General features: G+C 36.1%; 1 protein-coding gene across 1 annotated transcript in view; it reads left to right on the top strand.

The window, feature by feature from the left end:
• CFAP70 (cilia and flagella associated protein 70) overlaps positions 1-18,581 on the top strand; it is a 120,837-nt gene that overhangs the window by 30,160 nt on the left and 72,096 nt on the right. The window contains 7 exon segments of the mRNA XM_090278202.1: positions 680-774; positions 4,394-4,493; positions 6,537-6,671; positions 8,821-8,948; positions 8,950-8,989; positions 9,162-9,242; positions 12,271-12,362. Of these exon segments, the coding sequence (XP_090134328.1) occupies positions 680-774; positions 4,394-4,493; positions 6,537-6,671; positions 8,821-8,948; positions 8,950-8,989; positions 9,162-9,242; positions 12,271-12,362 (671 nt within the window).

Here is an 18,581-nt window from a genome sequence, read left to right as displayed (position 1 = left end):
AGTTCAAATCATTAGTTCTCAAGGTTAGTTGCTATAGAATCTTCTGGAAAGCTTTTAAAACAATAATGGACAAGCCTCAACCCAGGTCAATTACATAAGAATTTACTTTTAAAATAATACCAATGCCCAGGTATTGATTATTTTTTAAAATTATTTTTTAAAAAAGATTTTATTTATTTATTTTTAGAGAGGGGAAGGGAGGGAGAAAGAGATGGGGAGAAACACCAATGTGTGGTTGCCTCTCACATGCCCCCAACTGGGCACTTGGCCCACAACCCAGGCATGTGCCCGGACTGGAAATTGAACTGGCGACCCTTCGGTTCTTAGGCCAGCACTCAATCCACTGATCCACACCAGCCAAGGCTGATTATTTTTTAAAGAAGCTCCCAAATAATTCTATCAGGCATTCAGGGTTGAGAATCACTAATTGAGGTTATGGGAATTAGTACTGGATCGATATAAGGATAATATAATTTATCTTATATACTTTATTAATAGTAAAGTACCCTAAAATTTAAGATGGTGTAGTAGTATTACAGTAGTGTGGTACTTATGGTAATAATAATAGTAGCAATGAAAGTATTGTGATCAAATCCATTAAAAGAATGCCCCACAAACTGAGCGAGATGAAACCAAGGCACGCGGAAAGAATGAAAGTCTCTATCTTCTTATTTTACAGGACAGGGAGTTTAGGAACCAATCAGAGAGCATAAAGAAAAGGATTATTTGGGACTTGGAAAGTCGCTGCTATCTTGATCCTCCTGCAGTGGTCAGGTAGGAAGAGGAAGGGAATATGTCTAAATAACAAAGACTGTAGGTGGGAAGAAATTTGCTTTTGTTAGTTTTATCTATATCGTTAAGGTGATATGAGACTCTCTATCAGCACCTCTGCTAATAACAGAGGCTTCTAGTGATGTGAATTAGCCAAGGTGGGTTCTTATTTCTTTTTCATGTGAAAGAACTTCAGAGCTGGTATGTATGGTGGCTCCTTAGTGTAATAAGGTATCCAGGCTCAATGTTTCTTTTTGCTCTACCTTCTTTAACATGTGCCCTCCATCCATAAGTTTGTCTCATGGTCCAAAATGGCTGTTGGAGTTCCAGCCTGCACATTCATATTCCTGGCAGAAAGTTGGAAGAGGAGAGTACTTGCGGATAAAAACGAGCACATGCTGGCTGTTTTAACCCTTCTTATAGAAGCTTCCTGGAATCTGACAACCTCTGTTTGTATCTCATCAGTCACCTTTAGATGCAAAAAAGGCTAGGAAATAGCGTTTTGTTGGATATATTTTTGCTCAGATTAAATCAGGATTTAGATAGTAAAAAAGAACAGGGCACTTGATACTGTACGGATAACTACTAGTCTCAGTCACAGTGATCTGGTGATTAGGGAAAGATGAAAAATAGAGAATTATCAATATATGTATAATCTGAATGACTACTGTTTTATTTTCAATTAATAGATTACTTTTTAGAATTACAGAAAAATTGAGCAGGTATTTTGGCAAGTTTCTCTATGCCTCTGGTTGCTCACTTGATTATGGTGTAGAATTTGATTGGCTGATATTTTGTTAGTGCTACATTGTTGCTATTATTACTTCAAACAGATATCCATTTGATCAATTAAAAATAAAAAGAAATAAAAAATTTCACCTTAATTAATTTTGTTCTCTCATTCTCTTCCTTTCTTTGATAGATTTGAATGTCTGACCCATACCGTTTTTCTTTTCTCTGAATACTTTTATCATTTCTTGTAAGGCAGGTCTCCTGGCCATAAATTCCCTTTATTTTTGTTTGAGAAAATATTTATTTTTCTTTCATCTTTGAAGGATAATTTCACTGGGTACAGTGGAATACTGGTTTGTTTCTTTCAAAACTTTAAATATTTCACTCCACTCTCTTCTTGATTGCATGGTTTCCGAAGAGGCATCCAATGTAACTCTTATTCTTGTTCCTTGATAGGAGAGGTGTATTTTTCCCCTTTGGCTTCTTTCAAGATTCTGACTCTCCCTTTGGTTTTCTGCAGTTTGAATATTATATACCTAGATATAGATTTTTTAGTACTTATTATGCATGGTGTTTTTTGTTTCCTGGATCTGTGGTTTTGTGTCTGTCATTACTTGGGTAAAATTCTTAGGTATTGTGACCTCAGATGTGTCTTTTGCTCCTTTCTCTCTATCTTCTCCTTCTGGTGTATCTGTTACATCTTTTGTAATGATCCCACAGTTCTTGGATATTCTATTATGATTTTTTCAATCTTCCCCCTTCCCATTTCAGTTTGAGAAGTTTTTATTGACATGTCTTCAAGCTCACCGATTCTTTCCTCAACTGTGTCCATTCTACTGATAAGCCCATCAAATGAATTCTTCATAGGAGTTGCTGTGTTTTGATTTCTAGAATTGTCTTTTTGTAGGAAACAAGGAAATAGTGATTCCCAAACCAGTAAAAAATCAGTAATAACAAAGGGCAAATGTAATTAAAGGGTCTCTGAGAAGGGAGTTGACAGCATTAGCGTATTTACAAATCACAATAGGGGCATTTAGATGATCGCATTAGATTGTAAGTCCAGAGTAACCAGTAATGGAGAAACGGGGAAGAAGGAGAGGGGTGGGGAGCTAATTGCATTAGGGTGGGGAAGCTAATCACTTTCACTTTAGGGTGGGGCACTTTACTATAAAACCAGCTTTCTTTGTCTACTTTGCGGGCACATTCTCCTGGCTGAGGGTGCACCTGACTCTGCAGACTGGTGAATAAATGCCTCGCTTTGCTGCTCAAGTCCTGTGTCCCGGTTTTTATTGTGAGCATTTCTCACATTTTGATTCTTTCTTAGAGTTTCTATCTCTGTGCTTACATTATCATCTGTTCTTGCATGTTGTCTGCCTTTTCCATTAGAGCCCTTGACATATTAATCAGTTATTTAAAATTCCCCATCTGACATTTCAAGATCTGTGTCATGTCTGAGAATAGTTCTTATACTAGCTTTATCCTTCAGACTGTATTTTTTTTTGCTTTTTAGCATTCCATACAATTTTTAATTTATTATTTTGAAGCTCATAAACATGAAAATTTATTTAATGACAGTACTCTTGATCTTGTAATGTCTTATTGAAAGCTGGCCGTTATGTACTGAGTGATAAGAAATTAGATAATTAGGTTTTTTAGTGTGAGGTTTTATGTTAATCTGGCTGGGAGCTGGGCTGTGTATAATGTTTGTTCTAGCTGTAGGTGCTAAAGGCTTCAACTTCCTTTTTTTTTTTATTTGTTTGTTCTTCCTCTGTTGTCTTTGGGTTTGCCTAAGAACTCTTTCTTAGATAGGGTCTGTGTTTTGCAGTCTCTCAGTTGTAATTCACTGTTACCATACTGGAATCCTGTTGATGTAGTGGTAAGGTGTTGGGCAGGAGAAGTGTTCTATAATCCCATGATTAAATCTCAGTATTTTAATGTGTTTGAATCCCTGGGTTGTAACAGTGTTTAATAGCCTTTTTTTCCTTCCTGTCCTTATATGAGGCAGGAGACCTAGATGGGGCTGGCGGTGTCTAATTACACTTGCCCTGGGTCAGATAGGGCTCTGGTAGTTTATGGAGAACACTCTGGGCATATTCCAAAATGTTTACTTTTTCCTTCTCTCTGCCTAAGAGGATTTTTATCCTACCTTCACTGTGAGAATCTGCTGGGGCTCCTTACTTTAAAATGGCAAAAAAGTGTGGGGAACCTGTAAGACTGATTCCCTTAGAGTTTTTAACTCTGGCTCACCCACACTCAGCCTCCAGCAATATGTCTAAAGTAAACCCTTAAATTGTTTATATGAGTTACAGACACCAGAGGCCTCTTATCCTGTGAGCTGATCTCAGTGGTGATTTTCTGTACTTGACTATGTCTCCAAATTTCAGAGAGGCGATTTGCCTTATGACCTTAATTCTTAGATGGATCTGAGAAAAGTTGTTGTTTTTCAGTTTGATCAGCTTTTTTCTTGTTGTGAAGAAAGTAGTGTAACATCTAAACTCTTTATTGTCAGTCAGCTGATAATAGATGCCCTACTCTGTTTTCACAGTAGAGATAAATATATTTTATACTATCTTTGCATACTTTTCTGATTATTTCTTTAGAAAATATCACTGGAAGTAGAATTTCTGGGTCAAAGAGTATGAACATTTTAAGGCTTTTGATTCACATTGACAAATTGCTCTAGAAATGTATAATTTACCTTTGCTACCAGTACAGAATTATTTTCATAACTTTATAAATTTGAAAAGGTTTAAAAACTCACCTAATTATAAAATTTTATATGTGTATTCCATTACTTTTTAAAAGAGAGAAGTACTTCCCTTTAACCTAAATCATACTAACTCAATTTTTGCGTATACATAATGCTAATGGGCTGATTCTTGATACACAGTTTTCAGAAGCGAATTGCTGATTGCCGATTCTGGCCTGTAGAGATCACAAGAATTCCTCTGGTTACTGTACCCAAAGGGAAATCTGCCAAATTTGATAAGGTAAATTTGTTCATTAAAAAATATTTATATAAGAAATGCTACTTTTAATTCTAATACCAATGGAAAATACGAACTGATGTGGCTGCTCCCTAGGGTGGCCAACTGCTCCTGATTTTTTAAATAGTTTCCTGGTTTTAGTGCTGAAAGTCTCATGTCCCAGGAAACTCCACTGTCCCTGGCAAATCAGAATGACTGGTCACCCTAGCTCCTTATTGTTCATTGAAAATTACTTAGCTTTATTCCCAGTTTCCTATTTCCCTTTAGCCCTTTAGTACAGTTTTATCATAGGTAAAACCATACAAAATAGCCATTTTTACAGGTCAAAAGTAGTTAAATATTGGAAATATGGTTCAACCTAATACATCTTTTAGAATTTCTTTTAGACTTCAGACTTACAATGTTTTAGCTCGCTAAGTATCATAGTAATAAGGTTCATAGATGTACTACTGTTCTGAAAAGGCAGAGCTTTGATGAACCTAGAACATGTTCTTTATTGTTTTACTTGTACATATCTGATCTTTTATGTTTGTTCATAAACTCCCTGTAAATAGGGATCCTATCATAGACTATTTTGTATCCTCCACAGAACTTAGCATGATTCATGGCATATAGCAGATGCTTAACAGGTATCTAAATTATTTTATTGATTTTTAAATTTATTTATTTATTTATTTTTAATGAGAAGGGAGGGGAGAAGGAGGAATAGATAAACATGTATTGGTTGCTTCTTGCACACCCCTAAATGGGTACCTGGCCTGCACCTTAGGCATGTGCCCTGACCAAGAATTGAACTGGCAACCTTTCTGTTTTGTGGGACGATGCCTGACACAATGAGCCACACCAGTAAGGGCTATTTTATCGATTTTTAAAATAGGCTTTTTGGGTGAATAAAATTACTACTACTGTATTACCACTTCTCCCTTTGTAATATAAAATATGTATTGGCTAAGTTTCTTTAGATACCTAAACAATATTATCGTGTAAACATAGGATTTCAATTTCTAATTACTTTAATAGGTCAAATCAAAGAGATTACTTTTAACCTTGTGGGAATAAAATGTGTGTTCTTTCACTTTTTTTCTTATAGAAGTTTTTTATGGCAAACCATACAGCCATTAAAAATGTTAAGATATATTTATTGACATCTTCATCTTTCTTTCAAAGATTTTATTTATTTATTTTTAGAGAGAGGGGAAGGAAGGGAGAAGGAGAAGGAGAGAAACATTAATGTGTGAAAGAAACATCAATTGGTTGCCTCTCGCACACCCCCACCCAGGAACCTGCTTGGCAACCCAGGCATGTGCCCTGACTGGGAACTGAATGAGTAATCTTTTGGTTTCTGGGATGATGCCCAACCCACTGAGCCACACCAGTCAGGGCATGTTCTTCATCTTTGTAATGAGAATTTAAATGAAATAGGGATGGCAAATATGTACATGACGGCAGGCTGTCATTCATCCTCCTTCATCCATGACAGATAGTACTGATCAATCAAAGCACTCTTTCCTTCTGACCCTAAAAATACAGATTCTCTCTCAACACGGTACTCTAAAATACCTCCACCAATTGATTAGAATGTAATCATTAGTTAAAGCCTAATCAACACATCCAGATGATTCGTAAGACTTTTTTTCATTCATATAAATCTATAATTAAACCTAAAAGCCACAGTTTCTGATTAGAATTTTTTTTGTTGTTATTATCGTTTTTTATAGGTTTTACTTTTTCCTAAGTATCAACATGGTGAAATTGACTTTTTCATTGAATATATATATTATCAATTTATTTGAGTGTTGCTCCAACTACTGCTCTTACTTTTCATTAACACTTTACATGTGTTATTTTGTGATCATGTTATTATTAAATCTACTTTGAAAATAAAGAAACAAAGATCCTAAATGTCTATGTTACTGGCCCAAAGTCAACTAGTTAAGTAGCACAGCTGGTTTCTAAAACCAGGTGTTTGAAATATTGAGTCAGAGCTCCATACCTTACACCACATTGCTCTATAACGCTAATAGGTCTCTGGTTTTATTCTTTTAGGCAGATGATGAAAGTCCGCTTTCATTTCATGGTGTGGCTTATGTTAACATGGTCCCATTGCTGTATCCAGGTGTGAAGAGGATTCGGGGAGCTTTTCATGTTTACCCTTACCTAGACAGTACAGTGTATGAAAAGGTAAGAAAAATTGTATAGAAGATATCATCTATACAAATTTATCCTTTATATGGGTTTATTTATATCTTTAGCATATACACCTTTGCAATGGATATCTGGAAAGAATTGGTATATGAAGATGTTAAATATAGAGCCTTGCTATCATTCTGCCATTGAACTTCAAAAACTTTAGGCCAAATATTTCAACAATAATATTATATGTGAGTAGTCTAAACACCCCCATGAAAAGACAGAAATTATGAGATTGGATTTTAAAATAGCAAGGTTCAGTGATATGCTGTGCAAAACAAATGTATCTTAGATTTAGACATACATAAGTTGAAGTAAAATAATGGAAAAGAGCCCTGGCTGGGTAGCTTAGCTGGTTAGAGCATTGTCCCAATACACTGAGTTTGTGGGTTCGATCCCCTGTGAGGGCACATACAAGAAGCAACTGATGAATGGATAAATAAGTGGAATAACAGTTCTCCCCCCCATTATCCCCTCCCCCATCCTTTCCTATCTCTTTCTAAAAAAAAGCAATAAAAATATGAAAATGAAATGCCTTATTAAAAAAAGAATGTAAAAGACATATTATGGCAGGTAGAAAATATAACAGAGGTGAATGGCAATATTTACATCAGACAAGAGACATCAAGACAAGAAACATAACTAAAGACATAGGGTGGCATGTCATAATGATTGAAGGGTCAATTAATCAGGAAGACATAATTTATAAATTATTATGTAAAATAAGTATAACAAAGAACCTCATAATACATGAAGCAAAACCGAACAGAATAGAAAGGAGAAATAGCCAGTTTGACAGTAACATTTAAAAATGTCAATATTGTACTCTCAACATTTAATAAAACAGCTATATAAAAATCTATGTTAAATATAAACTTACCATGCAACCCAGCAAATCATTCCTAGGAACCTACCCAAGAAAACTGAAAGCCTGCATTTATACAAACCCATGTATGTGAATGTTTAGAACAGCATTATTCACACTAGCCCAAAACTTAAAACAATTCACATGTCTACAACTGGTGAATTGGTAAACAAAATTTGGTATATTTATACAAGTGAATACTACTTAACAATGAACAGGAATGGATTACAAATAATATGCCCAAATCATTGAATTTTGGGTGAATTACATGGAATGTGAATTCTATCTCAATAAAGTTGTCTTGAAAAAGGAATGGACTACTGATACATTCTATAACATGGATGAACCTCAAAAACTTTATGCAAAGTGAAAGAAAGAAGACAAAAAAGATTACATATTTTACAATACCATTTATATGAATTTTCTCATTTCCCAGAGATTTTAAAATTTGCAAAAAGTTTGCATTTTAGTATCTATGAAATACAGTAATTGTAGGATTCTGAGTAATGATTGGTATTTACAATTTTTCTTTAATATTGTCAGACTGTCTTCTTAGCAGCTTTATTGAGGTATAACTGACATATAACAATAACTGACATATATTTAAAGTGCATGATTTAGAGCTTTTAGATAGGTATATGTCGATGAAACTATCACCACAACCAAGATAGTGAAAATACCCATTACTCCCCAAAGTTTCCTCATGACTTCCTGTTATCTGTCTCGCCTACCTCTGTTCACTCCCCTCTTTTGTGAGGGCAGCATAAATTATATTTAGATTCATTCATGTTGCTCAATTTAAAAATTTCTATAAGATTCTTTTCCAGACATTGCAGTTGGAATTTTCCCATGCAAAATTTTTATTTTGAACTTTAAACTTGCCCTATCCTTCCAATCACAATTGATAGGACAATAGTAATTACACAGATATTTCTTGTACAGAAATAAATTCTACCACTTAATTTGAAATTGTGCATCAGAGATTAAAAGCTGTCTGGTAACAAGTTAATGAGCTACACAATCAAGCCAGGTTGAAAAGTCTCCTCTTAAGAATTTAAACAATGAGGTAGGCAGCTAACTTTCTGTGATGATTTCACCTGTTCAACAAGTATGGCAATGCAATGGAGTTTTTTATTTCCCCTAACTCTGTTTCTACGATGTTGATATTATGTATATAACTAAATGATGTTAAAGAATAATGTGAGCTTCTTTTATCTGCCTATGATTCATTGCATTTTTCTGTTTTTTTTTTTTGTGTGTGTGTGTGTTTTTCAGACCAAGTGTTTGTTTAGTTTGTTCCGGGATACTGGACATCATTTGATTCAGAATAACAAAATAGGAGGAATTAATTCTTCATTGTCCAAACCAGTTATTTCTAAGAATCTGAAAGAAGATAAAATAGTAAGAAAAGGATATGGAAGGAAGGCCTAAGCCTGGGGATGTGGTAGGTTGTTGAGGAGGTGATGATTTTGCTGATTTTGTTACATTCCAGAGGCTTACACTAATTTCTCATTCAATGAATTGCCTTAATTTAGTTTGTAGTTTGATGCAGCATATGATCATTGTTCCTGCCATTTTAAGAATTCCATTTTTAAGGTGTGTTCATTTTCTTTCAGCAAGCATCTAGTATAAAATCTCAGAGCTCAGATACTCCTTTGGAAACTGAACCCTCTCTAAACTACAATCCAGAAGCACAGGTAACTATGCACGAAGAGTTGGAAATTGAGTTTAAATGTATCAGTCTTGCACTGAGCAAGGTACTATGGTATAGTGCAAAATGCTCAGGAAAATGTTCATTGAGTACCATCCTATATTTACCATGACTGGTTTATGATGTTGGGTAAATTTTTTTGTCTTGCTGAGACTTACTGAAATGTGTGAGTACCAGATTAGCTTTAATGTCCTTTCCAGCATAAAAATGTATGTCTTTTTAAAAATAAAAAATAAAGAAAATTTTAAATGCAAAAAATAAAAATAGAGTATGTAAATGTATAAAATGTGTAAATATTCTCAATAAGAATGACTAGAAGAAATATTTTTTCCAGAGTTTTGAATATTTCATTTGGCATTTGTAAGAAAACAAACAATTGCTTTGGAAAAGAAAGGTCTGACATAGTTCTGATATTTAGGAAAATTGTTAAAGTATATTTCTACACAAAAAGGAGCATTTGCTTCTAGGCAATTACAACTTGAATTACGAATGATGAGGTTAATATTAAATAGTTCTGGTAAATTCTGAATATAATGCTGTATTGAAGAGACTAAATTTTTCTGTATGAGTAATGACCATTTTATAATCTTTATTGCATATCTATATGGGTAACATATAATTCAAAAGGTGGTATAACTAGAAAAAAATAAAAATTTATGTCTTTAATTACTTCTGTTGAGCCCTATGAGGGATGCAAAGATGCATGATCTATAGCTTTTATTCATTTGCTCTCAGGACACTCAACAGTCCAGTGATCAAAATAGACTGGTACATAACTAACCGTAATACAGAATTTTGATGCATGCTATAGAAGAGGTATGCATAAAAGTGCTATGTGGGCTCCAAGGAGACAGATTAATAGCTACTAGGATGGGGCAGTCTCAGAAGTCTTTATGGAAGCGGAGGCATCCAAGCTAAGTAGTAAAAGATGTGAAGAGAACCCTTTACCAGATGAAGATGGAGGAAGATGCATTTCAGTGTCAGAAAAAAGCTGGAGTCAGGGTACAAAGAAGGTATCAGAATTGAGGTACATCAATTAATTCAGTGTATGGTATAAAGAAATGAATAGAAAGGAGTGTTCTAGTAGGTGAGAAAGAAGAGACTGAGTTGGGTTATAGACTTGCTAAAAAGTATGGGTTTGATTCCATAGATGGTAAAGGACTCTTGGGCTTCATCTTAGGGGCTCACATTAAAGGTTTTTAACTTATATGGAAATAAGACCTCATGTGTGTTTCAGGCCAGAACTCTTGCAAGGATGTGGAAAAGAGAGACTGGAGTTGGAATAGGGGCCTCAGATGTCAGTTTATAGGTTTTTGTTATAGTACAGATGAGTGTTGATAATAGTCTGATTTAAGGAAGGGATTAGAGAAAGAAACCTGCAGAAGCAAGGTGGAACTGGGAAGCTTGGAGTTGTTGAGGACGAGAAGTTAAATATAATTTGGGCTAAAGCCTTACTTTCTGGAAGGATGACAAAATTGTTAAGAAAAAAAGTCTACAGATTTTCTCCACATCCTCATCAGCACTTGTTTGTTGATTTGTTAATGATGGCCTTTCTAACAGGTGTGAGGTGGTATCTCATTGTGGTTTTAATTTGCATCTCTGATGGCTGGTGATGTTGAGCATTCTTTCATATGTTTATGGGCCCTCTGTATGTCCTCCTTGGAGAAGTGTCTGTTCAGGTCCTTTGCTCATTTTTAAATTGGGTTATCTTCCTGGTGTGAACTTGTATGAGTTCTATATATATTTTTTATATCAAACCCTTGTCTGAGGTATCATTGGCAAATATGTTTTCTCATATTGTTGTTTCCCTTTTCATTTTGCTGATGTTTTCTTTAGCTGTGCAGAAGCTTTTTAATTTGATGTAGTCCCTTGTGTTTATCCTTTCCTTTATATTCCTTGCCCTAGAAGATATATCAGCAAAAATGTTGTTGTATGGGATATCTGAAATTTTGCTGCCTATGTTTTCCTCTAGGACGTCTATGGTGTCACAACTATATTTAAGTCTTTTATCCATCTTGAGTTTATTCTGGTGTATGGTGTGAGTTGGTGGTCTAATTTCATTTTTTGCATGTACCTATCCAGATCTCCCAACACCATTTATTGAAGAGGCTATTTTTACTCCATTTTATACTCCTGCCCCTTTTGTCAAATATTAATTGACCATAGAGACTTAGGTTTATTTCTGGGTTTTCTATTCTATTGCACTGATCTATGTGTCTGTTTTTATGCTAGTACCAGACTGTTTTGACTACAGTGGCTTTGTAATATAGTTTGATATCAGGTATTGTGATCCCTCCTACTTTGTTCTTCTTTCTCAGTATTGCTGAAGCTATTCAGGGTCATTTATGATTCCATATAAATTTTTGAAATATTTTTCTATATTTGTGAAATATGTTATTGGTATTTTAATTGGGTCAAGAAACAAGTATAAAGGGCCCATGGACATAGACAACAAAGTGGGGATTAACTGGGATTTGGGGTGAGAGGGCAGGGCAGGAAAGATAATGGGGGGAAAATGGGACAACTGTAATTGAAAAACAATAGAACTTAAAAAAAAGAAAAAAAGAAAAAAGTTAAAAGAGATAATAATATAGGTGAAATGATATGTTCAATTTTGGACATGTTATTTTTAGGATGCAAGCAAAAGTCTGAGTAGAAATGTCCACCAGATCGAAGTTTGTAGACGGTGGTGAGGAGGGTATGAGTGAGAACGTCAGAGGGTTATGAGGACTCATGAGAGAGGTTTGGTGAAAGAAACAATGCTATGCACTTAAAACAGTTCCAGAAAAGGTATTGAACAAGATAAACAGGGCTTCAGCTGAGGTAGACATTTCCAACTGAAAACCTTTTCCTGCAAGAAATAACCACTGTTGCTATTTTCCTGTCCAGTTAAGATTACATAATACTGTATAAGTTCTCTCACTTATTATATTATGAACATTATCTTATGTTACTAAACATTTTCATAAATATGTTTTCCTGAAAAGAGTAAATTGGAAAAAATGTCTTTACAGCAATATGCAGAAGCAGGGACATACATCGTGTTGGAGATTCAGCTGGACAAAGCCTTGGTTCCAAAGCGAATGCCAGAGGAGCTAGCTAGACGGTGTGTAGCAATGATTCTTATACTTGTTTGCAAAAACAATTTAGATATAAATAAAAGGAAGTCAGTTTGTGCCCATAAATGTAATTTCCCTTGGGCTAAACATCAATTTACTGTTGTTGGTTTTTTTCAGGTGAAGTTCCTTTTGTTTTCCTACTACAAGAGTAGCATGTGTCTATTACAAACATTTTGAGAAATTAAGATTAGCAAGAAACTGTAAAGACACAGATTTCTACTCACCGAGTGATAACCACTTTTAACAGCTTGGTATTTATCCTTCTAGAGTTATTGTAAAGCCCCTATATTGTACATATGCACACATCATGTCGCATATATTTATATGTAATTAAAAAATACTTTATTTTGTATCATAGTGCTTTGATTGTTTTTCTAAGAAGTTGTCCATCTTATCTAGGTTATCCAATTTGTTGATGTACAATTGTTCATGGAATTCTCTTGTTATTTTTTTGTCTTTGTAAAGACAAAGTAATATCTCCACCCTCATTTCTGATTTTAGTAATTTGAGTCTTTGTTTTTTTCTTAGTCCCTCTACCTAAGAATTATCAATATTGTTGATCTTCTCAAAGAACTAGTCTTTTTGTTTTATCGATTTCCTTTTTTACATTCTTTTTTTCTATTTGATTTATCTCTAATCCTATTGTTTCCTTCCTTCTGCCAACTTTGGATTCAGTTTGTTTTCCTCTTCTAGTTCTTAAGGTAGACAGTTAAATTATTGATTTGAGAGTTTTCTATTTTTTTCAGTTTATAAGTTAGAGCTATAAATCTCCCTTTGAACACTTCTTTCACTGTATTTAATAAATTTTGGTGTGTTATGTTTTTGTTTTCATTCATCTCAAAGTATCCTGTAATTTCCCTGTAATTTATTCTTTGACTTAATAGTTAAAAGTGTGTTGCTTAATTCCCACATATTTGTGACTTCCAGTTTTCCAGTTTCCTTCAAGTTATTGATTTCTAGTTTAATTTCATTGTATTTAGAAAAGATATTTGGTATGATTTCAACCTTTTAAAATTTATTGAGATTTGTTTTGTGGCCTAACATATGGGCTAACCTGCAGAAGTTCCATGTGCACTTGAGAAAAATGTATAGTCTGTGATGTTTGGTGGAATGTCCCATATATATCTGTTAGGTCAAGTTGCTTTATACTGTTGTCTAAGTCTGTTTTTTCTTTTCTTTTTCCTGTGAGTTATTTTCTGTGTGATTTTAAAATTATATTTTATAATTATGCTATTACAGTTGTACCAATTTTCTCACTTTGACCCCCTCCATCCAGCACTTCTCACTCCCTCAGGCAGGCAATCCCCACACCGTAGTTCATATCCATGGGTCATGCATATAAGTTTCTTAGCTACTCCCTTTCTTATACTGTACTTTACATTCCCATGACTATTCTTTAACTACCAATTTACACTTCTTAATCATTTGATCTTTTCACCCATTACCCCAGACCCCTTTACCCTCTGGAAACCACTAAAACATTCTCCATATCTATGCTTCTGTTTCCATTCTGATTGTTTGCTTAGTTTGTTTTTTAGATTCAATTGTTAATAGATATGTATTTATTGCCATTTTATTGTTCATATATTTGATCTTTTTCTTAAAAGAGTCCCTTTAACATTTCATATAATAATATTTTGGGAGGACTTCCAGCCAAGATGGAGGCATAGACAAACATGCTGCATCTCCCTCCACAACTAAGAAGGAATACAACTACCTCAAAACTAGAAACAACCAGAAGTTCCAGAAAATCAAACTGCATGGAAGTCCAGCAAACAAAGAAATAAAGAAGAAATACTCATCTAGACAGGTAGGAGGAGTGGAGCCAGGGCGGAGAGGATGCAGTGTGTTGGTGGCAGCAGCGGCGGCAGTGTCAGGCCAGCGGAAAGCACAGTTACATGTTTTAAAATGTCAGGAGAGACACCTGGGGGGGATGTTCCCAGCTCCTTACCAGAACGCATAGCTCACGGTCCCAGAAGAGGGGAAAATCAAGCCTCATTGCTTCTGACTGTCCAAACCAGTGGGGGTTGGGATGGAGGAAGAAACTGCCGGTCTCTCAGCAGAGTCCACTTGATTAAAGGGCCCCCATGGCCCTGGAATATCCTCAAACACATCCACTCTGGGAACGACAGCCAAGACAACAGCTAGAGAGGCACCAATCCCATACAAAAGTGGGAGAAGTACCTGGAAAAGGGGCGAGTGCTGGGCAAGTGACATTGTTCTCTCTCAGACCCCTCCCCCAATTACAGCACCACAACGTGGTGAAACAAGTCGCCCTGTACTGACAAATACCTAAGGCTCCGCCCCTTATAATGTAACAGGAGCCACAGCTCTACCTAAGACACAGAAGCAAACAAACACAGGAACCTGTCAAGATGAGGAAACAGAGAAGTATGGCCCAAAAGAGGGAAAAGATGAAGGTTCCAGTGGGAGAACTAAGGGACAAGGAGATAGCCAACCTAACAGATGAAGAGATAGCCAACCTAACAGACACAGAATTTCTAACTCTGGTGATAAAGATGCTCACAGGCTTGACAGATATGCTTGAGTACGGCAAATGCATAAGAGAAGTGAAGGCTATGCTAAGTGAAATGAAGAAAATCCACACAAAACCAGTGGTGAAGGGAAGAAAACCAGCGTTCAAATAAATGATTTGGAACATAAGAAAGAAAAATACAGTCAGCTAGTACAGAATGAGGAAACAAGGATTTTAAAAAATGAGAGGCTTAGGACCCTCTGGGACAACTTTAAACATGCCAACATCTAAATCATAGGGGTGCCAGAAGGAGAAGAGGAAGAGCAAGAAATTGAAAACTTATGTGCAAAAATAATGGAGAAAAATACGAAATTTGGCGAAGGAAATAGACACACAAGTCCCTGAAGCATGGAGAGTTCCAGGTGAGCTGGACCTAGAGGGGACCACACCAAGATACATCATGATTAAAATGTCAAAGATGAAAGATAAAGAGAGAATCCAAAAAGCAGCAAGAGAGAAGCAGAGAGTTGCCTACAAAGGGGTGCCTATAGGACTATCAGCTGATTTCTCAGAGGACACTTTGCAGGCAGGAAGGACTGGCAAGCAGTATTCAAGGTGATGAAAAGCAACCTACAACCAAGATTACTCTATCCAGCAAAGCTATGATTTGGAATGGAAGGGCAGATGAAGTGCTTCCCAGACAAGGTGAAGCTAAAGGAGTTCATTATCACAAAGCCATTATTATATGAAATGTCAAAGGGACTTACTTAAGAAAAAGAAGATCAAAACTATGAACACTAAAATGACAACAAACTCACAACTATCAACAACTGAATCTAAAGAATAAAAACAAAACCCAACTAAGCAAAACAGAACAGGAACAGAATCATAGGTATGGGGATCATTTGGAGGATTATCAGCTGGGGGAGGGAAGGGGAGAAATGGGGAAATGGTGCAGGGATTAAGAAGCATAATTGGTTGGTACAAAATAGACAGGGGGATGTTAAGAATAACATAGGAAAGGGTGAAGCCAAAGAACTTATATGCACAACCCATGGACATGAACTAAGTGGGGTGGGATTGCTGGAGGGAAGCTGGGTACTGGGCAGAGGGGAGCAAAGGGAAAAAATTTGGGACTACGGTAACAACATAATCAATAAAATATAAAATAATATTTTGGTGATGAGGAACTTCTTTAGCTTTTTCTTTTCTGGGAAGCTCTTTATCTGCCCTTTGATTCTAAAGAATAGCTTTGATGCTTAGAGTAATCTTGACTGGATTCTTTGCTTTTCATCACTTTGAATACTTCTTGCCAATCCCTTCTAGCCTGCATAGTTTCTTCTAAGAAATCAGTTGACAGTCGTATGTGAACTCCCAAGTAGGTAACAGCTGTTTTTCTCTTTGTGCTTTTAAGATTCTCTCTTTGCCTTTAACCATTGGCACTTTAATTATAATATATGTTGGTATGGTCCTCTTTACATCCATGTTGTTTGGGACTCTCTGTGTTTCCTGGACTTGTATGTCTATTTCCTTCACCAAATCAGGGCAGTTTTCTTTCTTTTTTATCAAGTAAGTTTCGATTTCTGCTCTTCCTCTTCTCCTTCTGGCACCCCTATGATTCAGATATTGGTATGTTTAAAGTTATCCCAGAGTTTTCTAAGTCTCTTCTCATTTTTTTTTTTTTTTTTTTTTTGCTTTCTTGTTTCTTCTTTCTGTTCTGGTTGTACGTTTATTTCTTCATTTTGTTCCAAATTGCTGATTTCAATATTGGCGTCCTTCCCTTCACTGTTGGTTCCCTGTATGTTTTTCTTTATTTCACTTTGTGTAAGCTTCATTTCTTTATTTTTTTTGCCATGCTCTATGAGTTCTCTGAGCATTGTTATCACCAGTGTTTTGAACTCTTCACTTGATAGGGTGGCTATCTCCATTTTGTTTAGTCATTTTCTGGGGTTTTGTTCTGTTCTTTCACTTGGGCCACATTTCTTTGCCTTTTCAATTTGGCAGCCTCTCTGTGTTTGTTACTGTGTATTAGACAGAGCTGCTTTTACTCCCTGTCTTAGTAGCATGGCCTGTGTAGCAAAGGCACCTGTAAATTGTGTGGAGTGGAGCACTAGGTAGTTGCCAGGGTGGGGCCATTTGCTTCACTGCTCTGTTGCTCTGTTTGTGATGGGGGCCTCATAGAGAGGCAATGCTGCTGCCTGGCTTCTGGTGATTTGCCTAGTACTTGTCCCATTTCCAGGCACTTTACTTATTTCCTGTATGTGATTGGCACCCTTCCAGTTGCTGCCCTGGCATTTGCATACATTGTAAGACCATGTGGGCCCTTTAACCAGCAAAAATTCAGCAGTTTCACCACCCTGGGAGGGTCCTTTAAGTGGTGAAAATAGCAGTTTCTTCTGCAGCCCCGACACCCACTGGTTTTTATAGCCAGAGGTATTGGGGGTTTATCTTCCTGGTGTTAGAATCCTGGGTTGTATGGTCTGTCCTGGGGCTGGGATCACTCACTCTCAGGCTATCCTTCCCAATTTTTATTCACCACACACTAATGTGGGACTGTTCGTTCCACTGCCACTGCTGCCGCTGCCTGTCTGAGCCACACCATCTCTCTGCCCTGTGTCTGTAACTTCACCCCTCCTACCTGTCTGGATGAATGTGGCTTCTTTAAATCCATGGTTGTCAGACTTCCATATAGCTCAATTATCTGATGGTTCTAGTTGTTATTTGCTTTTGAGACCCGGTTGTAATGTTCTCTGTGGTCGTGCAAGGAGGCGAAGCGTGTCTGCCTATGCCTCCATCTTGACCAGAAGGGCCATTGCCCATTTTTTAAATTGGCTTGTTTGTTTTTTTTGGTGTTGAGTTTAATAAGTTCTTTATAACTTTTGGATATTAATCCCTTATCAGAAGTATCATTGGCAAATATATTTTGTTGATAATTTCCTCTGCAATACAAAAAGTTTTTAGTTTAATGTAGTCCCATTTGTTTAGTTTTTCTTGCCTGAGGAGATATATCAGAAAAAATATTGCTATGGGAAATGTCTGAGATTTCACTGCCTATGTTTTCTTCTAGGATTTTTATGGTGTGGAGTCTAACATTTAAGTCTTTAATCCATTTTTAATTTATTCTTGTCTATGTTGTAAGAAGTGGTCTAATTTTATTTTTTGGACATATCTGTTCCAATTTCCCCAACACCATTTATTGAATGGGCTATCTTTACCCCATTATATGTTCTTGCCTCCTTTGTCAAATATTAATTGACTATACAGATCTATTCTGTTCCATTGATCTACATATCTTTTCTTTGTGCCAGTACCATGCTATTTTGATTACTATGGCCTTGTAGTATTGTTTTATATCAGGTAACACGAGTCCTTCAACTTTGTTCTTTTTAAGATTGCTATAGCTATTTAGGGTCTTTTGTGGTTCTATATAAATTTTTGGAATATTTTTTCTAGTTCTGTGAAATACACCATTGCTATCTTTTTCTTTAAGTATATTTTATTGATTATGTTGTTACAGTAGTTCCAATTTTTTTCCCCCTTTGCTCCTCTACACTCAGTACCTCCCTTCCCTCCAGTAATCCCACTCCCCTTCGTTAATGTTCATGGGTTGTGCATATAAGTTCTTTGGCTTCACCCTTTCCTATATTATTCTTAACACCCCCCTGTCTATTTTGTACCAATCGATTATGCTTCTTAATCCCTGCACCATTTCCCCATTTCTCCCCTTCCC

The sequence above is a fragment of the Furipterus horrens genome, unplaced genomic scaffold (assembly GCF_987537825.1).
Source record: "Furipterus horrens unplaced genomic scaffold, mFurHor1.1.pri manual_scaffold_5, whole genome shotgun sequence".
NCBI lineage: Eukaryota > Metazoa > Chordata > Mammalia > Chiroptera > Furipteridae > Furipterus > Furipterus horrens.
This window is presented reverse-complemented; position numbering and strand designations above follow the sequence as displayed.